At 40.9% G+C, this 25,734-nt stretch overlaps 1 protein-coding gene across 12 annotated transcripts in view; it reads left to right on the forward strand.

Annotated features, from left to right (window-relative positions):
- Positions 1 to 25,734, forward strand: part of LOC131898816 (F-box-like/WD repeat-containing protein TBL1X) — an 87,221-nt gene that overhangs the window by 36,852 nt on the left and 24,635 nt on the right. For 4 of the 12 annotated variants that reach the window (XM_059250018.1, XM_059250016.1, XM_059250020.1 and 1 more), the window contains 4 exons: positions 17,730 to 17,824; positions 20,392 to 20,445; positions 21,322 to 21,458; positions 23,141 to 23,196. In XM_059250018.1, the coding sequence (XP_059106001.1) occupies positions 21,442 to 21,458; positions 23,141 to 23,196 (73 nt within the window). In that variant the 5' untranslated portion in view covers positions 17,730 to 17,824; positions 20,392 to 20,445; positions 21,322 to 21,441. Of the gene's footprint in view, positions 1 to 17,729; positions 17,825 to 20,391; positions 20,446 to 21,321; positions 21,459 to 23,140; positions 23,201 to 25,734 lie in introns of all 12 variants that reach the window. The other 8 variants (XM_059250017.1, XM_059250022.1, XM_059250023.1 and 5 more) reach the window with 4 other exon arrangements.

The raw sequence follows: 25,734 nt of genomic DNA on the forward strand, positions 1-25,734 counted from the left end.
CTAGATAATCCCTCTCACTTAGGTCCTGAGGCTTGTCTCTAGGAGATTCTAGATCTTGTCAAGTTGATAATCACTATTAACCATCACACATACTATGGTCCTACACCTCTGTGGCTCCCCCTTTCCTTGATAGCTATGCATTTTGACTTCCTGACGGACATTATGTTCTTTGATATGTCTTCACTTCATCTCTCAGTTTAACAGATTGAACAACCCAGTGACTATTCATTGGACAGTTACTGGGTGAAGTGCAGGGAAGGTAGCAATGAACAAACCAGACAAACAGCTTGAATCCTACTAGGTAAAGCACATGCCCCGCATAGCACTTGGCATGCCATGATGCTAAGAACAGAAACCTGATACAATCAGTGCGATATTTGCATTTTATTGTGATAGTGTTCACCAAAGAAGCATACAGCTTATTAAAATACTGTTTGAACAAGGATGGAACCCAGAATGTGAGCACTGTACCATTGAGCTGTACTCCAAGTCATCACTGAACATAATTTATAGTATTATTTTGGTATGCTTGGATTGTTACAGTTTTGACCTGTGTAATTTAAGAAATGTGTAGAATGTCATTTGTCTTTGCTCGGTCGGAAAAAGGAACATTCTTCAGGGTCTGTCACTTAAAAAGACTACAAAGAGAAAATGGTTTTTTTCCTATAGCTGCTATAGTGATTAGCAATGCCATGCTTCTGTCCACATGTTACCTCATCCAAAAATATAACCTGCTCAGTCCATATATTATTACTTGTATGTATGCTTTCAGGGCTGACTATTTGGCACTGGACCAAAAAAAAAAAGAATTATGTGTTTGTGTGTATACACAACATACACACACACACACACACACACACACACACACACACACACACGTAACAGAAAAAGAGGCTATCAGGCTATCATATTGATAGTGGGGGTGTTCAAGGGACAGTAACTGGTCGAGACTAGGGGGAGGAAAGTGGGGAATTGATATAATTCTATTTCAATCAAAAACATTAAAAATAATTAAACCCTTTAATTCTTTTTTATTAATTTAAATTTATTCATTTATTTTACATCCCGACCATGACCTAGGCCCTCTACATATATGTGACAGTTGTGTAGCTTGATCTACTTGTAAGAGTCATAGTAGTGGAAGTAAGGCCTGTCCCTAAGGCATTGGCTGGTTTCCAGGAACCTATTCCTCATACTGGGTTGCCTTGCCCAGCCTTAACCCTTTAATTCTTGCTAAATCTTTCAGCATAAATTTGCCTTTAAGAGAGCTTTGTAAGTAATTTTAACTATTCCGACCCAGAATGTCTATTCTTTTTTTATGTTTCAATGTTTTATGTTGTGGTGTTCATTGCAGCATTTGAAGGAGAGGTTTTAATTCCACACAAAATGGAAGACTCTAAAATGTACCCATTAAACTGCCAAAAATGGTGAGACTATAACAGAAGTCAAATTTGGATCCCTATTGTTGTCTGTCTGTGATTACAGATCATGTAGACTCTGCCTTGCTTGGAACTATAGATCCCGGAAGCTAGTTCATAACTCTGGTGAAAAGACAAGTGGGGGCAGGGAGAAATCTGAAAAGAAAGGAAAAACCCCAACACTAGAGTAATTAAGTCCTGAATGATTAGCTTCATCATATACCCACCCTCACCACCCCAAAATGACACAAAAGACTACTTTCACTGTAAAACGGGTACTGATGGGCTAGGGCAGGAACAGGTTGTGGAGCTCTGTCTAAAAAGCACTTTGAGGGATTGGGGATTTAGTTCAGTGAGACACTGGGTTCAGTCCTCAGCTCTGGGGAAAAACAATTTTGAAATGTGTGTATACATACTACCGAACCATGAGCTTCTCAGCGGTTAGGGTTAAGATGCCAAGGTTTAATGCAAAGAGTCACAATTTCATTCATGGACTCAATACAGATTTACAAAGAGCCTACACATTACCAGCTTCACATACAACCATTCCTAGATTAAAAAGAGAAACGTGACATCTCCAGAGGCCCGTCCACAAATATCTACAGCTGAAAGAACCTTATTTGGAACTGGGCTTCTATACCTCTGAAATGGTAACACCTCGAAAGTTGCATCATCTTTAATCTAGAAGCCTAACACGATATTGACCAATTCTCATGTCCCTGACATACACATTAAAAGTGTACACTAAATTCTGAAAGTAGTACTGCTGCATAATAGTTTAAAATTAATGATTCTACAGCATTAATTCCCTTTCTTATCTCCACCCCATATGTGACAACACATGCAATATTGGTCTGAGTCTGGCTTATTTCTTAACAGAATGATCTCTTGTCCCATCTATTTTCTAGTAAACGATAGAATTCATTCTTTATCCTTGAATAGAATGCCCCCCGTCTCTCTCTCTCTCCCTCCCTCCCTCCCTTGCCATCCTATCTGTCTATCCATTCATCCCCCTCTCTCTCTCTCTCTCTCTCTCTCTCTCACACACACACACACACACACACACACACACACACACACACACACACATTTTCTTTGCCCATCCATCTGTTGATAGATACTGTCCTGATTGATTTTTGTCAACTTAGCACAAACCTAGACATATCTGGGAAGGGGGAATCCTAATTGAGAAAATTTCTCCATAAGATTGGCTTTGTAGGCAAGTCTGTAGGGGCATTTTCTTGATTAATGATTTGATATGCATTGGTCCAGTCCACTGTGGGTAGTGCAACTGCAGGGCAGGTCCTGGGTTATCTAAGAAAACACTGGGCAAACCAGCAAGCAGCACTCCACCATAGCTTCTGTTTCAGTTTGTGCCTTCAGGTTCCTGCTTTGAATTCCTGACCACTTGCCTCAGTGACAGATTGAACCTGGGAGTTGTAAGTTGAAATAAACCCTTTCATCCCCAAGTTGCTGTGGTCATGGTGCTTTATCACAGCAATACAAACTCTAAGACATATACCTGATCAATTTCATATCTTGGCTGCTATTAACACTATAGAGGTAAATATGGATGTTTTAGTGTTTCTGTTACTTGGGCTGACTTAGATTAAAGGTTCATTTTTAAATAGCACTCTAATGTAACCGTATGTCATGTTATCTAATACAGACTAACCCCACTATGACCTATATATCAGAATACATACAGTTTCTCTGAAACTCAGAGTTTTTTGTTCATGGTTGAAGTCTTACTGGAACTTGGCCCTACACATTGATTTTTATATTGAATGTGACTATTTGATTCAACAACAGAATAAAGAGGTGATAGCAGAGGCAACATAGCCTCAGGCTGTTTTTGCTCTATCCTCTAAGAATAAATTTGAACCAGATGCCTATAATCTCAGCACTCAGGAGGACAAGGCAGGCAAATCCATAGTTCCAGGATATTTCAGACTACATAACCAGTTTGAGGCCTTGTCTTAGAATAGAAATGAAAGATGTGTGGGGCAGAGAGAGTTAACTGGCTAACCCAAGTTAAAACACTCACATACATATCTGTTGACTGATGCATCCATCTGCAAGAAGTAATTGTAGTTGTTTAAGACCCCAAGAGGATAGGTATTTTTATAAAAGTAAGTAAGCCAGTCTTCAGTTTTGCTCATTTCAGATATATCCCCTTTTTTGTGCTTGGGATTCCACAACTTTGCTTCTTCACATTTCTGTTAAGCAGCTATGTATTCCTACTGAATTAGAGGTATGTCTCAAAATCATGAAGGTGCCCAACTTGGGAAGAGTCTTCAAAAGTCTGTCCCTTTGTTCATGCTCAATTTAGGAACAAGATTTGTATCCAACTAAGAGGTACTGTCTTTTTCTTTTTTAAATTAACCCATAATAATCCTATAACATGGTATAAATGTCCTTCTGAGAGCTCTAAGGTGGTTTTCACACTGGAATATTGGAAAGAGCACATATTCCCTCTGTTAATGATATCCTCAAAATACCATTTTTATTAGTTTTCCATTTTATGTGTGTAATGTCTATTATGTATGTATATTTGTGTGCAGGTATATGCCTGCCATGGTATGCATCTTGAGGTCAGAAGACAGCCTGAGTCGGTCATTTCCTTCCACGTTTGTTTGAGACAATCTCTTGTTGGCTGCTCCATAGTCCAGGCTAGTTGGCCTATGATCTGCTGTCTTCTCTTCCCATGTCTCTGTAAGTGTGCTGGGATTATAGACATACGCTGCAGCTAGCTTGCCATGGGTCTTGTGGATCCAAATTCAGATCTTTGTTACCAGGACTTTAGCCACTAGCCATCTCCCCAGCTCTCCAAATGCCACTTTAGGACCACATTTTGTGTTTGATTTCTTGTTAGAAACAACAACTCCAACCATCATACCTGTATCTATATAGCTTACATTTAGCATATTGTTTTATTTAAATCACCATCTTAGGACCTGAGATGAATTTTGACAGGCTCAAAGGAAAATAAAGTTGCAAAAATAGCCAGCACATTTGGAATTTAGTTTTTATAGGAAATGGGGCACGTGTGCTTTTTCTTTACTGACACTGCATTTGGAAATTTTATTTGTATGAAAAACTCTTTTGCTTGGGAAAGAGGAGTGGAGTAAAAAAGAGAAAGGTGGGCAGATAAAATCATCTGGGAAACCAGCCTGGAGAACTGTTCAGAGTGCCATTTATGTAGTCAGATTGGCAAGACACACAAATTCAATTTGAGAGTTAGTAAAGATTTTAATATTCTCTTCCAGAAGCAAAATCTGCTAGCATTTTTTTAATGTGGTTCTTTCTGCCTTGCTAAAACCCACTTGCTCCTTTAAAAAAACTGGTATAATTATGTTACACAGAGGACAAATTCATCCCCTTATGTGGTCAGTTTATGTACACCTTAAAAGTTGTGGTGTTGCAGCCTCTCAGTAGTTCTGTTGCTGGACCGGGGGAGGGGGGGCACACACAGGGGTTCTCAGGAGCAAGGTAGCTGGATAAACTTAACTGAATGGGGGTGGGGTCTGGGTTCAATAGAGACACCCTGGGGAGATTATCTGGGAAGGTTCTTGATGTCAGCCTCTGACCGCCACATGCATGTGTGCCTACATTCATGGTGAACATGCAAACAAATATATACCACACAGATTCACATGAAAGGAAATAACGCAACATCGTGGTGATTTATGTGCAGTTCTTCTCATTGTGTCCTTACTGCATGTGTGGCTTTACCTGCATTGCAGCATAGGACTTCATGTCGTAAAAGTTGAGAGCCCTGTGCCTATTCACCAGCACCGACTACCTCCTGTAAGATACCCAGCCTTCATGAGGAATTCTGCAGCTCATCTAATGACAGCTTCCCCTGGGAATAAACTCCTCTTGAGAGAATTTGCTAGTTTACATGGCTAGGGAGACAGTGTCCTCCTAGGGATATAGGGTGTAACTTCCAAGAAATAAGGCCACACTGGAATTCAGAGATGGAAAAAACAGACAGCTCATGCTGTGCATGAGGAGAGCATGATTTAGATGAGCAAGAGATGTAGCCAATAGTTTGATCTTAGAGTAAAGCACCAAGAAAATGAGAAGTCAGAATATTCTTTGTTTTGTCTATTTATGTGTGCATGATGGCACACGTATGTGGGTGAGAGGATAGTCTTTGGCAGCCTTCATCTTGTTTGAGGCAGAGTCTCTCTCTTTACTGTTTCTGCCATGCTTGGTATTCTGGGCTGTCTGACCTTTGAGCCAATGACTGATTTCTCCTCTTTTCTCTTTGCCTCTTGCCAGGAGCAGCTCCACATGGGTTCTGGGGATGGAACTTGGGTGGCCAGGCTCTGCAGGACTAGTACTTTGACCTACTAAACCATCTCCTTGGTCTTCCTTATCTCTTTTGAGTTATTTAAAGCATTTGACACAGGCCATGTGGTATAATGGAATGTTGATGGAATGCCATGTCAGTGACCTATGGTCAGGTTTCTCTGGATATGATTCTGGAGGGTCAGATTTTCCTGAAAGTCTTAACATGAGATGTGTCTCTCTTTCTGAGTATCTTGTAGCACATGGTACTTGGCATGTTATTGATCCTTTTCCAATGAAGTTTTTTGTATTTGTGTTGGCTTTAGTACCCCATACCCAAATTAGTAATCCTAAAAGGACCAGCAGTGATGATAGGATATGGGAACTCTGCTCCTCTCCTGAGAAGGATGTTAAATGGACAGGCATTTAAAAAATATTTTTACCCCTGTTTTGAGCTTCTTTGGGTCTTTCAAATGAAAGCAAAACTTATCTTCTAAAAGATGTTGTACTTGGCCCTGCTTCTCTTCTAGAGTTTTCTTTCTTTGTAATTAAAGCTTTTTATTATTATTGTTGGGAGAGAGGGGGGAGGGAGGGAGAGAGAGGGGGGGTGAGGGAGAGGACAGGAGAAGTGGGAGAGACAGTAAACACAAGTGCTTTATGTATGAATGTGGGCATGGATGTGCCACAGTATGGAAATGGAGGTCAGAAAACAACTCAGTTCTCTTCTTCCAAAGTAGCTCCTGGAGATTGACCTCAGGTTGTCGGGCTTGTGTGACAAATACCTTTAGCTTGGATCATTATCTCACATGATCTATATCATTAGTGTACAGTACTTACAATATAGCATCTGTAATACCTGGCACCTCATGAGATATATGTCAGTTGCTTCATGAAACATGATGAACATGGCTTTTACTTAAGTGACAGGTTTCTTGCTTTGTGTGAAGTGTTTGTTGTCCCAGTGGTCTCACACTGTAAACCGTCTCCTTTGTATCTGCCCCCTCTGAGAATAAGCTGGTACGCCTGTTCTTCATTCACAACAAAGGCAGTATGCAAAGAGACGAGCAATCATGTCACTGATATATCTGGGAGAGCCGTACTGCGTGTGTTTGTGGGGGTGGAGGAGAGGCTGCTTCTTACTGCTTTAGTGGTTTCCACACACTGAGTCCACTCCAGTTAGCAACACTACACAGTAAGATAAGGGCACTGAGGGATCAGTTCTTGCAGAAGGTCTGATTGTTTATGTTAGGAATTGAAAAGTATTTGTCTTCAGAGTAGCTTGGAAGTTTTTGCAAGGCTGGTTGTGTCCATGTCCTCGGAGCCTCATCAAAACATAGTTTGATATTCCTAAGGTGCAGATCCCAAGGGACCAGAATCCTGGACCATGGCCCCTCTCATGTTCCTCCCCTCTTCACTGATATATTCCTCAGTGACAGAAAGCAGATCTGTGTTAACCTGGAGTGATGTCCACAACCTTTTAGACACAGTGTGCAATGTCTGTGTTCACCCTGATAACAGCTGTAGATTATCTATTTTGACTTTTCCTTGTTTTTGCAGTTCAGGGATTAACCAGGCCATGGCGATACTGCTTCATGGTAGCGGTCAGCAAACTATTGGCTGTAGGATCACTTAGCCACAGTTTGTCTTTGTGGGTAAAGATGTCTTCGTATATGTCCTCATCTGTCCATTTGCTTCTTACTGGCTCTGTTCCCACTTAGAGTACAATACTTGCCCTGATAGTATAGTCATAACATCCATAATAGCCTAATGAGATGTACATTTTATCTACATTGATTATGTTACAGACTTCCTGTGTGCTTCTTTGTTCTTAGATGTCCATAATGTGAACCAATGACTATTAAAATGCCTGGCTGAGGAGCATAACTTAAAAGATATAGACCATCATTATTTTCTTTGATTAAGAGAAATGAGAACAGCACTCACAATAGAGGTACATGGTGGCAGTTATGTGATTTCTGCTACCCAGCCCTCTCATCTCCTGCCAGTATCATCACCAGCCCTGTCGATGGATACCTGAATTACCCCCTTGAAAATGAGGAAAGTGAATCTCTCAAATGCCCCAGTGTGTGAAACACTCCTTAAGGAGCCTGGTGGCCAGATCATTTTTTAGTCTTCTTACAGTAGAGTGCTGACCTTATATGATGGAGTATTCACTTAGCAACCGTACTAGATAATAGGCAGAACTCTGTAGCATCCTTAAATGGTTTGTGACAAGGTCTTACTATGTAGTCTTTGCTGTCCTGGAACTTGCTATGTAGATCAGGCTGCTCATGAACTCAGAGATGCATCTTCTGTGGCCTCCAAAGTGCTTGGATTTTAGGTGAGCCACCAAGCCAGGCCCTCGTTTTTTAAAAAAAGAGATAATCTTGCCATATAGCCAAGACTGGTCCCAAGCTCTTGATCCTTCCATCTCACCTCATAGGTCTTGGGATAACAGGCAGGCACCACCATATCCAGTTTACATTTCCTCTTTTATGTTATCTTTGGTGTGTAAGTGTGCGTGTGTGTGCGTGTGCGCGTGCACCAGGATGCATATATAGTAGCCAGAGGATAACCATAGGTGTGCATCTTCATCTTCCACCTTTTTTGAGGTAGTCTCTTGTTTTGCTTCATCCTCTAGGCTAGCTGGTCTGTAAGATTCCAGGGTTCCTCCTGTCTCACTCTAAGAGTGCTGAGATTACAAATACACACTGTTTTATCTGGCTGTACATGGGTTCTGGGGATCTGAGCTCCAGTTCTCATGCTTGTAAGGCAAGCTCTATATCTACTGAATCATCTTCCTAGTCCTTATTGTCATTATTTTTAAAGTACTTTCTCTGGACTCTGGAAGGAAATAAAAAAAGTCACAAAACACAGGATGATAAATTGAGTGTAATATGTGTATTCAGAGCTAGTATTACCATTAATCTCTTTTGCTGTTGCTGTGGTAATATACTCTGACAAAAAACAACCTGAAGGAAGTGCCAGAGAGATGGCTCTGCAGTTAAGAGCACTGCTTCTCTTCCAGAGGACCCAGGTTCAAGTCCCAGCACCCACATGATGACTCATGTCTGTAGCTCCATATTTAGGGAATCTGATGCCCTCTTCTCACCTCTGAGGGAACCAGACATGCCTGTGATACACAGACATACATGCAAGAGGCAAAACATTCACACACATATAATAAACAGTTTTTAAAAGCAACTTGAAGGTGTAAAGGCTTTTTCTCGCTCATAGTTCAAAGCTACAGTCCATCGTGATAAGGAAATCAAAGGCACAGAAACATGGGTCAGTTGATTACTTGGCACCTACAACCAGGAAGCTGAGAGATCAGTTCGCGTTCTCCTTTTTTATACAGTCCATGACCACTTTCATAACAGATCTTCCCTACTTCAGTTAACCTAGTCAACATTACTGGCATGCCCAGAGGCCAAATAATCCCTCACAAGTATGCCTGAAGGCTTGTCTCCCAGGTGACTCCAAAATCTGTCAAGCTAAGAATAAACTTTAACTACCACATAGATTAATAAGAATGTGTGTGAATTTATTGATAAAAATATATGTGAATGTGGGTAATTAACATATAAAGATTCTCAGTGATATGGTCATCACAGTAAGCATGACATATATCATTACCATATACATTTACTAGTAGAATACACATGCACGCATAGTGTGTTTGTTATAAACGACATAAGTGGGATCTGGCTTATTATCACCCAGTTGTATTATTTTAGCACACCACTTAATTCTGGCCATTCACTTTGTATTTCTACTACTTTTCTGCATTTGTTTCTCCCTATCCCTTATCATTTCGGTATACTTTTATGACTTAGAGACTTTTACAATTCTGCCCTTTGATTAGCTGTATTCTCTCTCTTTTTTTTTTTCCTGTGTGGTTCTATTGTTTATAGCCATCATCTTTGTCATCCTCTGTATATCTGTTGACATTACTGTATCATGTTAGAACTTCACAATATCTATCTCTAGTCCTGAACTGTTGTCATATATTTCATTTGTATACATGTTATAAACAGACTGTTGACTTCTGTAGTTAACTAGTTTCTTTTTCTTTGTTTATGAATACTAACTTAAATTGGGAAGATAATGGTGGGAAATATGCTTATAACTTGGTCTTGACTTCCTGCACCATGCAGACTTAGGTTACCAAGAAAGCACTTGCCTGCTTGTGGGTATCATGTATAACATTGAACACTCATGGAAAGTGGTAGTAGCAGCAGTTGTCAGTACCTGCCAACTTACTATACAAACTCAGTAAATAATCTTAAAATTTTTCAAAAATCTTTATTTTATTTTTATTTATTGCCTCTCCTTTGCGTATACTTTTGAGCACCACAGGCATGCCAGGAACTGAAGTTACTCGTGGTTCTGAGCCACCTTGTGGGTGCTGTTAATCGAACCCAGGATCTGTGGAAGAACAGCCAGTCCTCTTAACTGCTGAGCCATCCCTCCAGTCCCCATTTTCTCTATCTTAAATATATGTCAAACATTGCTCGGACACTGTCACATTCTGTAGAGTGTTCCTTCCACATGTTAAGGGAAAATTGATGTCATAAGCCAAGAATGCCACCTGCAGATTAACATCACTGAAATATTACTCCTGCCCCCTAGAGAACTCTGACTCCAATTCAGCCTATAGACATGGAACAGTAATTTTTTTTATTATTTTTCCTATACTATTTTTAAATTAAATTTTTCTCCAATGATCCTTGCTTTAAATTTATAGCTGTCTATTGTGTTTATGCTATATAGGCTCAGTTTTTAAAGGATATTAAGTTTAGGCCCTCAGAATTTGTATATGAAATTAGTTATTGTTAAGAAAGGCAGTATCATACATAGACACTATAAATCTAATTTTGAAAAGGAAGGGATTCCTTGTATATTGCATCTTCAGGAATGCATATAAACATAGGGCATTTATGTACAACAATGACAAAATTCTGTGCTGAAATCAAGGCTGCTTTTGTTTGATTTCTCCTCATGAAACTTTTGCCTAAGTATTTGTACACAATTCTGCATATATAGGAAATGTAAAACATTACTGATGATAAATCATAAAAAAATTATTCCAGAAAAGTTCTTTGGTACTTTATCATTAACATGAATGCAGATTTGCATACTAGTGAGATGGATGTGCTTATTTTTACATAAAGAATTAAGTGATGATGTGGTAGGATGTAGAGCATCCTCATTGGTTTTCAAAGTTGATCAATATTTTGAACTTACAATCTTCATTGCCAAGAATGCCACTTTGTATGAATACATAGCACAAAATATTTAAGGCCATTTCAAAAATTTTGGACATTCTGTCCTAACCCTAAGCCAAAGTCACATTATTATTTTTGTCACTATTATTTTTTTGGTTTTGGTTTTGGTTTTGGTTTTTCAAGACAGGGTTTCTCTGTGTAGCTTTGCGCCTTTCCTGGATCTCACTCTCTAGACCAGGCTGGCCTCGAACTCACAACGATCCGCCTGCCTCTGCCTCCCGAGTGCTGGGATTAAAGGCGTGCGCCACCACCGCCCGGCCATTATTATTATTTTAATGAAACTGATGTCAGATTTTGGGAGATGGCTCAGTGTTCAAAGCACTTGCCTGGCCAAGTGTGAGGACTTGAGTTTGGATCCCCACCTGTAATGATTCCACCCTGGAAAGATAAGAGACCTGGGATTTCCCAGAGCAAGCTGGTTAGCAAGACTAGCCGAATCAGTGACTTGATTGAGACCCTACCTCAATCAGTAAGGTGGAGGAGAAATCAAGGATGATTCCTAGCATCCACCTTGAGGTTACACACACACACACACACACACACACACACACACACACACACACACACACGTCAGATATGCATATACACATGTACAGCACATTAAAACGAGGAAGAGGGGAGAAACTCAATTCAGCAACTCAGGCAAATTTTAAGATCAGACATCCAAAAATATACTAACTTGATACTAGCATGTTGAGCAATGATGTAGTAAAATACATTTGCATTTTATAATTAAGCCATGCAGTTTCTATAAGAGCAGAAGTCTGTGTACCTGAGGAAAGCGCTGTAGATCATAACATATAACCAGTCTCAGTTCTCAGAGTGTGATGAGGACTTGGACATGTGAGGACAACACATGACTTGGACGGTACATGTGTTGTGTGTTCAGAACCAAGGCTGAAGTGAGGTTACACATGCAGCATGGGTAAGCCCTATTGGGAGCCCCTTGTATTCTTTAAATTGATTCTTGGTTGTGCTTTCAGAAACCTTGAACTATTGCCAATTGTTTTTTGCTAAGCCCTCCATTTGGTTACATGACATCATACCTACAGTTTAAGAAGCTGTGGTCTAAAGGCAGGGTATTCCACGGCAATTTAAAATAAAGAAATAAGCACATGCCTTTAATCCCAGCACTGGGGAGACAGAGGCAGGCGGATCTCTGTGAGTTCGAGGCCAGCCTGGTCTACAGAGAGAGTTCTAGGAGAGGCTCCAAAGCTGCACGGAGAAACCCTGTCTCTAAAAACAAAACAAACAAATAAATACATTTTAAAAAATAAAACAAAGAAATAAATTAAATGAAGGTAATCTGAGGAAACAATTCAGATATTGTCAATTTTCACCTTCCTATGCCCATTGTCATAGTTTCATGGGTAAAAAGAAAATTGAGGGTGGTGGCCTGATTTTAATTCCCAGTGGATAAAGGTTCATGGAGACCTGGCCTACTTCTTGGCACTATTATTATACTTATTTTTTAAGTCATTAGCATCTTGGCATACTTTTGTTTCAGTCAAATACTGTCATAGATTTCAGGTTTCCAGAGCCTATTGGGAATTACACATTGATTTTTATATTCTTTTGGAGACCACATGGACCATATGTGTGTGCACATGTGTGCTTTTGTTTCTGTCTGTCACTGCCCTGGAGCTCACCTCCACTTGGTTTCTCCTAACATTGCCTGATCGCCCCTGGAAGGAAAATCACTTAACACTAACAACATGGTGCATGGCTATAAAAAGGAATAAAGTTAGATCCTTGCTGTGGAAGAAAGAGCTCTGGAAATATGGTCAGTGAGAGAAGTCAGGCAAAAATGGTCACTATGTGATGTGTATTTATGTAAAATATTCAGAGTAGGCAAATCCAGCTAGCAGTTCTGATATTCCAAGCGGAGGGGTGTCATACTCTGATACGGGTATGGACATCCAACCAGCAGTTCTGATATTCCGAGAGGAGGGGTAGAATGATTGTGTAGGGGTGGAAGGTTTTCCTTTAGTGTGATAGAAGTTTTTTGTGGGTGGTGGTTTCTTAAGACGTCATTGTACTAAATGCCACCAAAGTGCACATTTTCAAATGGTTAATTTTATGTTAAGTGATTTCATTTTACTTCAACTAAAAACAACAATCTTGAGGATGCTGGAGTATATTTAATGATAGGGAACTCAAGTCAGAATGTTCTTGTCGTATTGGGGTAAATGAGTCTTGAAGACAGGATTTCCTTTTGTGAGGAAAATATTTTTAAATTTGACATCATTTTTAAAGAGGACTTTAAATTGCTAATGCTCTTCTCATAGGCTAAGAATGTAATCCCCAAAGTGACTGCCTTTGAGGAACACTCTTTTAGATATCATTTCAATACCGTTTCTTATATGCAATTTAAAAGTTCCATGTGATTAGACATGGCCAAGTGGAATAACCACTTGCTATACAAGGATGAGGACCAGGCTTTGGATCCCCAGAACCTACAGGAAAACTAAGTAAAGCCCACTGTGCAAGAGACGGAGGCATCCTTGGAGCAAGCTGTCTAGTTAGATTAACTCAACAAGTGAGCTCTCGGTTCAGTGAGGGACAGCCTCAGTAAATAAGGTGTAGAGCAATCAAATCACTGATGTCAACCTCTGGCTTACACACACATGCATGCGTAAGTGCTAAAATGTTTGCGTTGCTGGTAGGCTATGTATTCGCATGCATGCCTTTAATCTCAGAGCTCGCTGTGCATCTAGTACCTTCACCTGAAATCCTTGTGGTCCCGAAGCTAACTTGTAATCCAAGCACTGATTTGTAATCCTGAGTACTCTTTGTAGCACTCATTTGTGGTCCCAGCACTGGCCCACAATCGCTGCATTCATGTCTAGGCCCAGCACATCCACTGTCTATAACTCCAGGATTCAACATCTTCACACAGACATACATGCAGGCAAAACACCAAACAACTAGAAATGTCTTAGAGTATTTTTCAAAAGTGCAGAGCTTTTCTGAAGCACTATAAAGTTTAGAACAAAGTGGGAATGAAGAAACCTACCTGTTTAACTTCAGAATGGGCCTTAACAGAGGGCATTCCTGAGTTTGGACTAAATTTAGCTATGTCTTTGTGACTTCTCAACCCTGTGGAACAGTAACTGTATGAAGAGTTAGAGGGTAGGAAAGTAGGTGAATGATGGCTCAGGAACACTCAAATAGGACATTAGTGTGCTGAGATGTCACATCAGGGGTGTAGAAGGAGTACCTACTTAAATTCCTGTAGCCCCAGCATTGAGGAGGCTGAGGCAGAAGGATCTCATTTTCAAGGCTACTCTGCATCATTAATTCAATGAGATGTTGTCCCAAAAGAAAAATAGAACAGGGAGCCGGGCGGTGGTGGCGCACGCCTTTAATCCCAGCTCTCGGGAGGCAGAGGCAGGTGGATCTTTGTGAGTTCGAGGCCAGCCTGGTCTACAGAGCGAGATCCAGGAAAGGCGCAAAGCTACACAGAGAAACCCTGTCTCGAAAAACCAAAAAAAAAAAAAAAAAAGAAAAATAGAACACGGCAGGGATGCTGCTCTGTGGTAGAGAACTTGCTTAGCCATGTGCAAGTCCCTGAACTCCAACCTACACAGGAAGAATTCCAAAGAACTCTAATATCCTTGTGAAAATAGTGTACTTCCTTCTGGCATTTTGCAATAAAGACAGAAAGGAAGAAAACAAATGTGGCAGAGAGATTGTGTAATTACTGTGTTAATGTGTGTTATCAGCTACTGCAATGTTCTGTGACCATATATGGTCCATCCACCCTCACTCTTTCTCCCTCCCTCTCCCTCCTACTGTACATACTGTGTGTCCAACCTAGAGTACAGAAATCAACATGGGATGGCATTCTTCCTATTAGCAGGAGATATAAAAATGATGTTTTGGATAACATAACAGAAGGAAATACAGGATACAGTGGAGAGAAAAAGGAAGGTTGGGGGTACCGTATGCCCGAGGAATTCTGAGTCCAACTTAGGGAATTAGCGGAACAGTAAAAATATAGTGAGTTTCTTAGTTATTTTTCTATTGCTCTGATAAAACACAATGACCAAGGCAAACTTGTACTGAACCTGGAGCTCACTGATTGCTTAGACTGTCTGGCCAGTGACCTGCTTGTCCCTATCCAACAGCATTGAGGTTACAGATGTTCAGGGCCATGCCCAGATTTTGTATGGGTGCTAGGGATCGAACTCAGGGCCTCATGCTTGCAAAGCAAACACTTTACCCACTGAGCCATCTCCCCAGCCCTGAGAACACCAACTATTGATGATGCTTTTGTTTATGGTACTAATCACGGGGAAATCAGTCTAAACTAGCTCTTAGAAGGATTTTAATTTACTGTTTTCAGCAATCAACTAATTATTTTTGACAGGTTGTATAACCAGAAGAATGCCATTAACCAAAGTCATAATTCCCCTTTGTGTGTGTGTGTGTGTGTGTGTGTGTGTGTGTTGGTGTGTGTTGATCACACACAGATGATAAAATCAATTAGGCTTACAGAGTTTCACAACATATATAAAAGATAGTCTTCAGTTTTGAAACTCTGATGTGTGAGTTACCATCTGTTTTGGACCAAGGAAAATAGGAATTCAATTCTAAAGTTTTTTCTGAACAGCTTGTAATAAGAACTGTTAGTATATTAATTGCTTATTGAATTATGATAGGGTTTAATCTTTTAATTTACAGGCAATTTGGAGCTTTTTGTGGTGACAGCTGCTTATATTTTGATACTTTGTAGCATTTAGCTATTTCATCATAAGGCTTATCCCCCACCCCATAATTTACAGCTTACCCTGAGTAGTCATTGCTTCCCCCTCAGCTTCCTTCAAAGAGTTTTGTCCTTTTTCCACCACATTTTTCCTCTTTAAAAGGATATCCTTGTCTTTATGTGATGTATATGAGCGTTTGCCTGCATGTGTGTATAGGTATCACATGCATATGCAGTCCAGAGGAAGCCAATATTGTCAGGAAATAGAGGCACAGATAATTGAATCTGCCATGTGGGTGCTGGGAACTGACCTCAGTCTTCTGCAAGTGAGCAGAGGACTCTTTAACTGCAGGGCCATCTCTCCAGCCCCTCTTTCCCACTGCATTTTCTTCATAGCAAAATTTGTTTTTATTTTACAAGCATATTCCTTTGTGCCTGGCTCATTCTGGTTTGGTGTCTTTTAATTTCTATTCAGAGATTTTTGTAGGTGAAAGTTTTATGAGTCTTATTTTTATTTCTAAAATCCTTATGATTTCTTTCTTTTTTAATATTGGAATGAAATTTGGAAGCCTGTGAACTTGCCTGTCAAATCTCTTTCATTTCCTTCCTTTAAACAGTAGAACTATAAACATAACTCTGTAGGGCTGATTTGCTTGAATTTCCTGAAAACAGTTTATAATGGGTAATAAGCAGCACCCTCCCTCACAGCTTCACTGGTGGCTTGGAGTTACAGCAAATCTGCACCTTTTAGCTGTTGCTCAAGATGATCAAATAAGAATTTGAGGGGCCGGAATTGAATTTCCTTGGTTCTTGCGGTTTTCCGATGGTTTTGGATAGTTTGAACTCCAGGAGCAGGATTCATTCATAACTAAAGAAAGTTTACAAGGGTAAGGGTAGATCTTGTTAGGCAACTGCTGGTTAGCTGATTTGTGTTCTTAGTTGTTGAAAAATAAAAAAATAAAAAGTTTTTTAATTTTATATGTATGTGTGAATTTCTGCATGTATGTATGTGCACCACATTCACGCTTCATGCCTATAGAGGCAGCTCACCATATGGGATTTGGGAACTGAGTCGGGGTTCTCTGCAGGAGCAGCCAGTGCTCTTAACCACAAAGCCATCTTTCCAGCCCCTTAAAGAAATTTTTGGTGTGATGTAAAGGATGATGTTTTCATGAGCTCGGAGCCTAGATTCTTCAAAATCATTTCAGGGTCCTGCAAGATGGCTCAGAGGGTAAAGGTACCCAGCAGCAAGTTTGTTGACTCGACTCAGTGTGATCCCAGAGACACAAGTGGTGGAAGGAGGGAGCTGACTTTGAAAAGTTGTCTTCTGGGTGCCTCAGGTGCACACACAGATAGACACTAAATGAATCAGTAAACAAATAGGTAAAAACACAGAAATAAATTCAGGCACAACCCTTTGAAATGGCAGTTCATAAAAACACCACTAGAGGGGTTGAAATGGAGCTAGGGTATGATTGAACTCTTGCCTGGCTCCTTCAAGGCTCTAGGTTTTATACCCCTAGCACCGAGAGAAACGAAAGACATATTAGTTGGTGATGCCTTTGCTTTTAGAGGAGCCAAAGATACGATATGAGCAGATGTGCCAACACACTAATAAGCATGCTAGATTTACTCTAAATGTTATGCATGTCTTTACCTGAGGGTATGCACAGGTTATTGGTTGCATAAAACACTGTCCTAAAGACTAAGGTGCCTCCTGGGACATTATTTTTAAGTGATAGTACCAGCAGAATCTATGTTAGTAGTGATTTTATCATGTCAGAATTGCTACATGTATAATAACGCCGGGCCAGCTATTTTAATCCCTATTCCATTTTGTATTCTTTGTATCTAGAACCTCTATCTTCATACAAAAGGTGAAGACAAAAATGATGAACGAATAAAATGTGTAAAATATGACTTAGGATGAGATTCCGTCTCATCCTAAGTAGGGATGAAAAGGGATGGATTCATGGATTTTCATGACATTTGTTTGCAAGTCTCTCTGTTTCTCTGCAGGGTAGTCCTGGTCTTTGTGGGCACCTCTCAAGGTCTGTGATCGGATGCTGGGTGGCCCACTGCTCCAGAGATCTACACATGCACTCACTGTGACGGTAAGCCACCTCCTTCCATGGGGTCCCTCCATTTTGTGCCTGCCATCCATTTGAGAAGTGGGCCTTCATTCAACAAAGCTCTGCACTTGATTTCAAATATATTTTAGGAAGAAGTTGCAGATCTTTCTGCTAAAATTGAAGGAGGGAGGGAGGGAAGGATGGAAGGAAGGAACATCAGGGACTTACTGTGGCTTCCATGGTTACTTTTTACCTTTTATGACCCTCTTAAGAGTTTTGGATCTTGGTTGAACTAAAATAAGCTTCTCCAAGTGTCACTGTGAGGAAACAACACCTTCAAAAATCAGTCTTTCTTGTCAATATCATGAGCTACACGTAAGCTGTGACTTTTATTAGAATGGGGCACAGGAGTATAGCTTTTATTTGGATCCCACATGTGAATTCTCTGCTTCATTAGTTTGTGAATATGATTTATATCTGTCTGCAGATTGACTTGCTGGCTGCCTTGGAAATTTTGTAGGAAGTCATACAGATTACTCTGCATAAATCTAGTCACAGACCAGAATTTCTCAGACAGCACCCAGTGGTGTGTGCGCCAACTGATCACTTTAAATGAACATCCAAAATAAAATTGATGCTGTACAGTGAAGTTCTTACCTTGGAGTTCGGGGAGCACCTACGCTGTTGAGCATTTGCTTGTCATGCCTGAAGCCCCAGGTTTCATCCCTAGCACTGTAGCAAAATAAGCAAATAAGTAAATAGATGTTGTTTTGATATTAGTTTTATTTACATTTTTATGTGTTCAGCTTCACTTTTAATATCTTTTTAAGTAACTCTGATTCACGTCTAAAACCCCGCAAAGCTTTCCTAATTTTAAATGCAAACTGGGACGCTTAGGGGCCAACAAAATGGCCCACTTGATAAAGTACTTGCCTTGCAAGCATAAGGATCTGAATTCAGAACCCATGTAAAAGCCATGTGTGAGGCAGCTGTGTTTGTAACACCATATGATGTTGACCTCTGACCTCCATGTGCTCATGCTCAGATCCACATGTGCACCCCACACACCCATGCACTAAACAGACCTTTGAAAATTCTTGCTATGTTATTTTCAGAAGATAAAACAGAACTAGTGAGAATGGGTTTAACTTTTACTAAAATGAGATCCATATATTTCGGGCATTTTTGGATTTACTTTCCTGTTTATCAGTTGATGGGCATCTTTTGTCTCCTCTGGAAAATGAGGTCCTAAACACTTGAATGAAAGTGTTTGTGTGGACATGCTTTGTTTCTTTGGTGTATTTATTTCAGGGTAGAGTTTCTGGACCATATGGTAGTTTCCAGATCTGGAATAGTGGAGAATTATTCATCTTTTTTAAAGCAAGCGGCTACTGTGTCCATCAATATTGGGAGCTTTAAAAAAGTTGTATTTTATTATGTGTGGTAATGTTTTGCTTGCATGTATGTCTGTATAACACGTGTGTGCCTGGAGCTTACCAGAAGAGGACATCAGGTCCCCTGGAACTAGAGTTACAGATTGTGAGCTGCCATGTGGGTGCTGGGAATTGAACCTGAGTCCTGAAAGAGCAGCCAGTGCTCTTAACTGCTGAGCTATCTCTCCAGCCCCCTATTTTGGGTACATTCGAACTGTATTTTGAATAGTCAAAGAAAACATGGGAAAGGGGAACCATTCTGCCTCAGCGTTTTGATTGGGTATTGCACTGAGTATGTAGTGATCAGCATCCCTTGTTCATAGTGCTTTCTTGGACCTCTTGTTAAAATAGTTGGGTGTGTTTGTGAAGTATGTTTACTTACAGATATCACTGTAAACATCATCAGGCAGGATGGGCCGAAGCAGTTGTTTTCTATAGTAGAAATGGAAAACCCCGCCTTAGACTAGGAAAGACTAAGAGAGATTAGGGGGGTCATTGTTTTAGTCTGTATTTTAGTCTATATTAAAAGGAGATGTGTGAGGCTGGCTGCTTACTAAAATATAAAGGTTTGTTTAGCTCACAGTTTTGGAACCTGAAAGTCCAAACATCATAGGTCTGGCTCATGCAAGGGCCCCTGTAGCTGTATTAACCTCATGGTCATCACATCACACTAGTAAGAATGCCTGCAAGAGTGATTACATCACAAGACCGGGAGACAGAGGAGGGAAGGGGCCGGTCTATGACCTCAAGAGGGCTTGCCTCTTAAATGTCCACTACCACACTGCTCCCAGCATCTGAATCCTTGGGGGCATACTCAAACCATTGTATTCAGTCCATAGTGGTCAGCAAACATCTAATGGTTTATGTTTTCTGGGCCAGGGAATCTATGTTGAAGCCATTTGAACTTGCTGAATGCCAACCCGCTTGTGTATATAGACTGTGGCAATGGGCTACAGGTTGTTAACTTCAGGCTAGAAGAACACAGTGGTTTCTCACCTGTTTTAGCTGTAGCCCTTTGAGTTGGAGCTAAAATCTCCACTCTCAGGGACAGGCTCCATATGGCCCTTGATAGGAATGAATCACAACAAAGAAGACTCTGCCTTCTGGTATCAGGACTGAGATTGAGGAACCCTGCTCACTGCTGCTGTTGCCTTTTTATTTTATTTTGCATTTCAGATATATTCAGTCTTGGGGCTGGGGAGATGGCTCAGATGGTAAAGTGCCTGTCAGGTAAGCATAAGGACCTAATACCCAAGTAAAAATTGGGTGCAGTGAATACTGACTACAGCGGTTTGAGTGTGCCCCCAAGGATTCAGATGCTGGCAGCAGTGTGGTAGTGGACATTTAAGAGGTCACAGGCTGGCCCCTCCCATCCCCTCCTCTGTCTCCTGGTCTTGTGATGGTCTTGTGTGCTCACTTGTAAACCTGAGGCAGAGGAGGGACTGGTAGATCCCAGAGGCCCACTGGCCAGCCAGTCTACCCCAAATGGCAGCCTCCAGGTTCAGTGAGATACCCTGTGCCAAAAATTAAGGCAGAGAACAATAGAGGCTGACATCCATTCTCTACGTCTGGCTTCTGAATGTGCACATGTGCATGTGCACCCCTACACTCTCATATGTGCCTATATACATACAGCACACAAATACCACTCAAAGTATTATCAGTCTTGAACCAGGTATGGTGATGTATTCCTTTAACCGCAGGACTCAGGAAGCTGAGGTAGGAAAATTGTGTATATAACAGCCTGGTGTATGTAGCAAGACCATGTCTCAAAAAAAAAAAAAAACAAGCAATAAAACAAAACCACAAAAATGTTATCAGTCTTTTAACTGTGGAATTGAAACTGCTAAACAATCACAAAATGTAGTGCCTGTGCATACAGGTATAGAGAAGAGGCTCTTCAGATGTTAGGGTGTGAATGCCCCAACAGGTTCATGTGCTTGAACACTTGGTCCCCAGATAGTGTGGTACTGTTTTGAGAGGTTGGGGCCACTTTAGGAAGTGAGGGTTAGCTAGAGGAGGTAGGTCACTGGGGCGAAGCCTCAACAATTATAGCTGAGCCTGGTTCCCAGACAGGCTTATGTCTGTCTGTTGGTATCTTCCAAGCCTCCTGATTTGCCAGTCGTGGGGGACAGAAATCTGTGTTTAGAAGAGAAGATTTTAAGAAAATCTTGCTGCTTGGCTTGTGCACATCCTCCACTAGTGTGAAGTGGACTTCCTTAGCAGATGTCTGCTCTTACCAGGTAAACGTGTCCAAGAATGTTGCTTTCTGGGTCTGCCTCTGCATGCCTTTTGTGTAACATTAGCATCTGTCATGGGTGTGTACATGGGGTCTAGCGGAAAATCTTGGGAGGGCAAATTTTAATTAACCCAATAAGGCAGCCAGGCACAATACAACCCTTTTGGCATGCCTTTTGGTGAGGATAATCTTATGTGAAAAGCAGAGTTCTTTTTCTAACAAAAGACTCCCTTTCTCTCCTTTCTCAACCCTATACTTAGTCTTTGCTGGATTTTAATTATATTTTAATAAATATAAAACAGTTCGTGTTTATAATAGAAAATGGAAAATACAAAAAGCACACACAGAGTTGTAAATTCAGCATAACTATCCCTAGAGCTAGTTATGAATGAAGAGGAGGGTGTAAACAAAACAAAACGTAGTACCATGCACACACCTCCTTTTTTTTGTTGATTGACTGATTTGTGGGGGTGGGGGTGGGGATGGGGTGTATAGGTGTGCACCCATGTCTGGGGGTGTGCCTGCCCATACAAGCAGGCTCACATGGAGGCCAGAGGTTCATGTCAGGTGCTGCTTTCCCCACTGAGCCACCTCCCCAATCGACACCTACTTTTTTTTTCTACACAGCACTAGCACAGACATTTTCTCCTAAATATTGTTTTAATGACTGCATCTTATTGCACTGTTATTGCTTCACAAACTTTCCTCATTTGCATATTTTCCACATTGGGATCAAACTATAAGATGCATATTGGCCACTTTTTTGGTTTTGTTTATCTCCTTCCCTTCTCCCATTGTTAATCTGATGTACAAATAAGCATCTACAGTAGAACAGGAAAGACACATACAGATAGAGGACTCAAGGGTCATTGTATTAATCTGTTTTTGTGGCCATAAGGAAATTCTGAAGGCCAGCTACCTATAATTAAAAGAATTTTGTCTTAAAGTACTACCGATTATGAAATGCACATGAACTTAACTTAGAGACTAATGATGTTATAGAGAAAGAAGCCAGGGAGATAAGAGCTGCTGAGACTAATACAGCAGAGAGAAGTAACCTTATGAAAAGTTATTTAGCATCCATATATGCATGTAATGCATTTGGATTCCCTGCCCTTGATGGAAAGGGTACTTTGAGACCATTTTCCATCCTCTGGTTGGCCGTCTTGGTTCCTCATGGAAGCAGGACCCTAAGTCTGAGTCTCAGTAGATAATAAGTCCTTTGTACTGCAGATTCTTCCAGCATAAAGAACAGTAGGCTAATAGCAGGAACAAGACACTTTCTTACCTCCCTGAGAAATATAGGCAGTTTGTCATGGCCATGAAAGTTCTCTGCATCATGGGACAAACTGAAAGGAGAATTTTTGCCATATAATGACGCATCAGATGTATCACCCACACCATCTTCTCCACTGCAGAACAAGGTTGCCCTCTGGTGGCAAGTAATGAATTTGTTCTCTCTGTCCTTTACAGCAGCACCATCTCTCTGGGCTAGGGAAGTCTCCAAGTCTCCAGTTTCCATTTTTAAAGATACTACGTAGCAATTTAGATCTTGTTGATTTTGAGCAATCCTCTTGTTTCCCCAAGATTAATAGCTATTAAATACTGTTAATCACACCTGAAAACTGATAATAAATAAATCACTTAACGGTCTGTGGATACTGAATCTTGACCTGTTTTGTGAAGGAACAGGAACTTCTGCAACCTTAAAGTCTTGAAAAGAAGACAGACAAACAAAAACAGTAGGTATAACGTTCTCTTAATTTCTTGAAGTCTTTAACCTCAAATTACTATTTCTGTTGATACTTCTCTCTAGTGCAAGAGGTTCAGAGATGCCATCAACCTTAATGCCTTTTTCTTTTTTCTTTTGTTTTGCAGGGCAGGAAAGGGGGGAGAGGGGATTGATAGAGTTGTGGATTCAACTCCAAATGGAATTGTTTTTTATTTCATTTCCGGTACAATCCCAACTCCAAAGACCTCACATCAACTACTTGAAGGTGTCTCTATTGAAAACTAGTTCAGGCGAGAAAATTAACTCAGATGAAACACTCTTGTCTTCCTTGTTCTGTTTGGGGCTGGGAATATCTATGAACGTAGCAAATGTTCTCTTTTATTCATAAGTGGGGGGTGGGTTTCAGAAAGGTTCCTGGAGCCTCTCAGAGCTCCAGGCTGCAGTGGGTGCCATACTACTAACTAGTCAAGCCTTAAATGAGAGCTGGGTTTCCACTTGTAAGTGGCCGGATACCGGATGGCCAGCATGGGTCTCTGAACTGCTGCTTTCTTTGCTGGGCTTTGTCAGCCTCTCCTTTCCTGACAATCACTGGTGTGAACTGTTACTAGGAAACGGGGCCTGAGTCTACGTGATGGCTGTGGTATGTTTTCCTGACTCATTCACGTGACCCCCTTTGAGTAATTTGAGCAACATTTTTAGACTTGACAGATAAGAATACTGGCTAACATAAACGGAATATCTATCACATACCCCCTATCCCCAAGAGTCAGAGAATATTTCAGAAGAAGAGGTGCAAAGACTGTAAGCGCCAGTGGTTGGGAAACTACTGCAAAATAGTATCTTCTAGACACTACCATTGAACTCATAAATTCACAATAGTTGTTGCCTGTGCAAGATCAAGTTAGTCACGATTCCAGCATGAGTGGGAGAGAGACTCACAAGGCCCCACCCTTAGCTAAGGAGCTATTGACAGTTGATGGCTATACTAGGCGAGGAAGAATCAGTTCTCTTTAAGGGCAGCTTGCCCATGCTCCAGTGGATGGCCCCATACCCATGCATAGATGGGCAGCACTAACTGTACGAACGCTGTGGTATAAAAAGAGGATGTGGGGCTGGAGAGATGGCTCAGTGGCTCTAATTCCCAGCACACATGCAGCAGCCCCTAACTGCTTATAACTTGAGTCTCGGAATCAGATGCTCCCTTCTGTCCTCTGTGGACACTGACAAATATGCAGGCAGTATGCCCTATGCATATTTTTAATTGGGAAAAAAAGAGAGAGAGAGAGAGAAAATGTGGGGCCTAGAGAGATAGCCCATGAGTAAAGAGCACTCGTTCTTGCAGAGGACCCAGATTCTGTTCCCAGCATCCAAATGGTTGCTCACAAGTCTATAACTGTAGATCCAGAGGCTATGATACCCCCTTCTGGCCTCTTCAGGTATTGCATACACCTGGTACCCATACCTATATGCAGGGAAAAACACTCATACACCTAAAATAAAAATAAGTATTTTTTTTAAAATAAAAAGGGGGGTTGAGGTTGGGATCCCCTGGAGTTGGAGTCACAGGAAGTTGTGAGCTGCCTGGCATGGGTACTAGCACAAGCAGTGTATCCTCTTAACCACTGAACTGTCTCCCCAGCCCCTGTTTCCTCTTTTTAAGATGAACATTCTTCAGAATGTATTTCAGAGTCTCCCATTTACCACCTTCCACAAATGTATAGCAATCCTGGAGAGTAATACTAAAAAATATATTTCACTTGTTTTGGTAAAACCCATTTTTCAAATTGTTTTCTTTCTGTCATTCTAATAACCCAGTGTGACCTCTGCCCTTCCATTACCTTGTCGTAACAAATTGTTGATAGAAAAATCAGAGTTTTGCAGCTGTGTGGGAGGCAGAGAAACCCTGAGACTGTAAGCCTGTCACTGCAGCTGAGACTGTTATCATGACAATACTCAGCTTCACCGGGGGTCTTCTGGTCTGCTTAGGCCCCAGTGTTTTGCTATACACATTATTGTATTGTCTAATTTCCTTAAGTTATATTTTTTGTTAGGTTGCATTGTGAATTTATAGCTATTTACTAAGAATCTATTTCTTCCCCCTAAGGCATCAAGTAGAAATCTCAGGTCAAATTTTTGTGGCAATGCTTGCACAAATACATTACTATCACCCAAGGAAGATAAGCATTTTTTAAAAATACATTTTCATTAGTTCTTTGACAACTTCATACATGCATACAATGTATTTTCTTTTCATTAATTCATCATTCTTGACAGACTGATGAAGCAGAGTCTGTTTCCATGGGATTCTCTATGTCCCTCATGTTCCCTGCACTGCACCTCTTCACCTGAAGCCCTGACACAAATGATGTCAAAGTGGCATGTGTAAGCTACTCAGTCCAACAGCTGTTCACCATCCTTGGGGCTGCTCATACCCTGTGTGACCTTTAGGTGTACGGTACAGACCCCTTTAAACTTCCTCAGGGGAAGACACTTTGATGAATAATTTCCCCAAGACCACACCATCATTCTCCCAAGGAAGGCTTGATAT

The sequence above is a fragment of the Peromyscus eremicus genome, chromosome X (assembly GCF_949786415.1).
Source record: "Peromyscus eremicus chromosome X, PerEre_H2_v1, whole genome shotgun sequence".
NCBI classification, from domain to species: Eukaryota; Metazoa; Chordata; class Mammalia; order Rodentia; family Cricetidae; genus Peromyscus; species Peromyscus eremicus.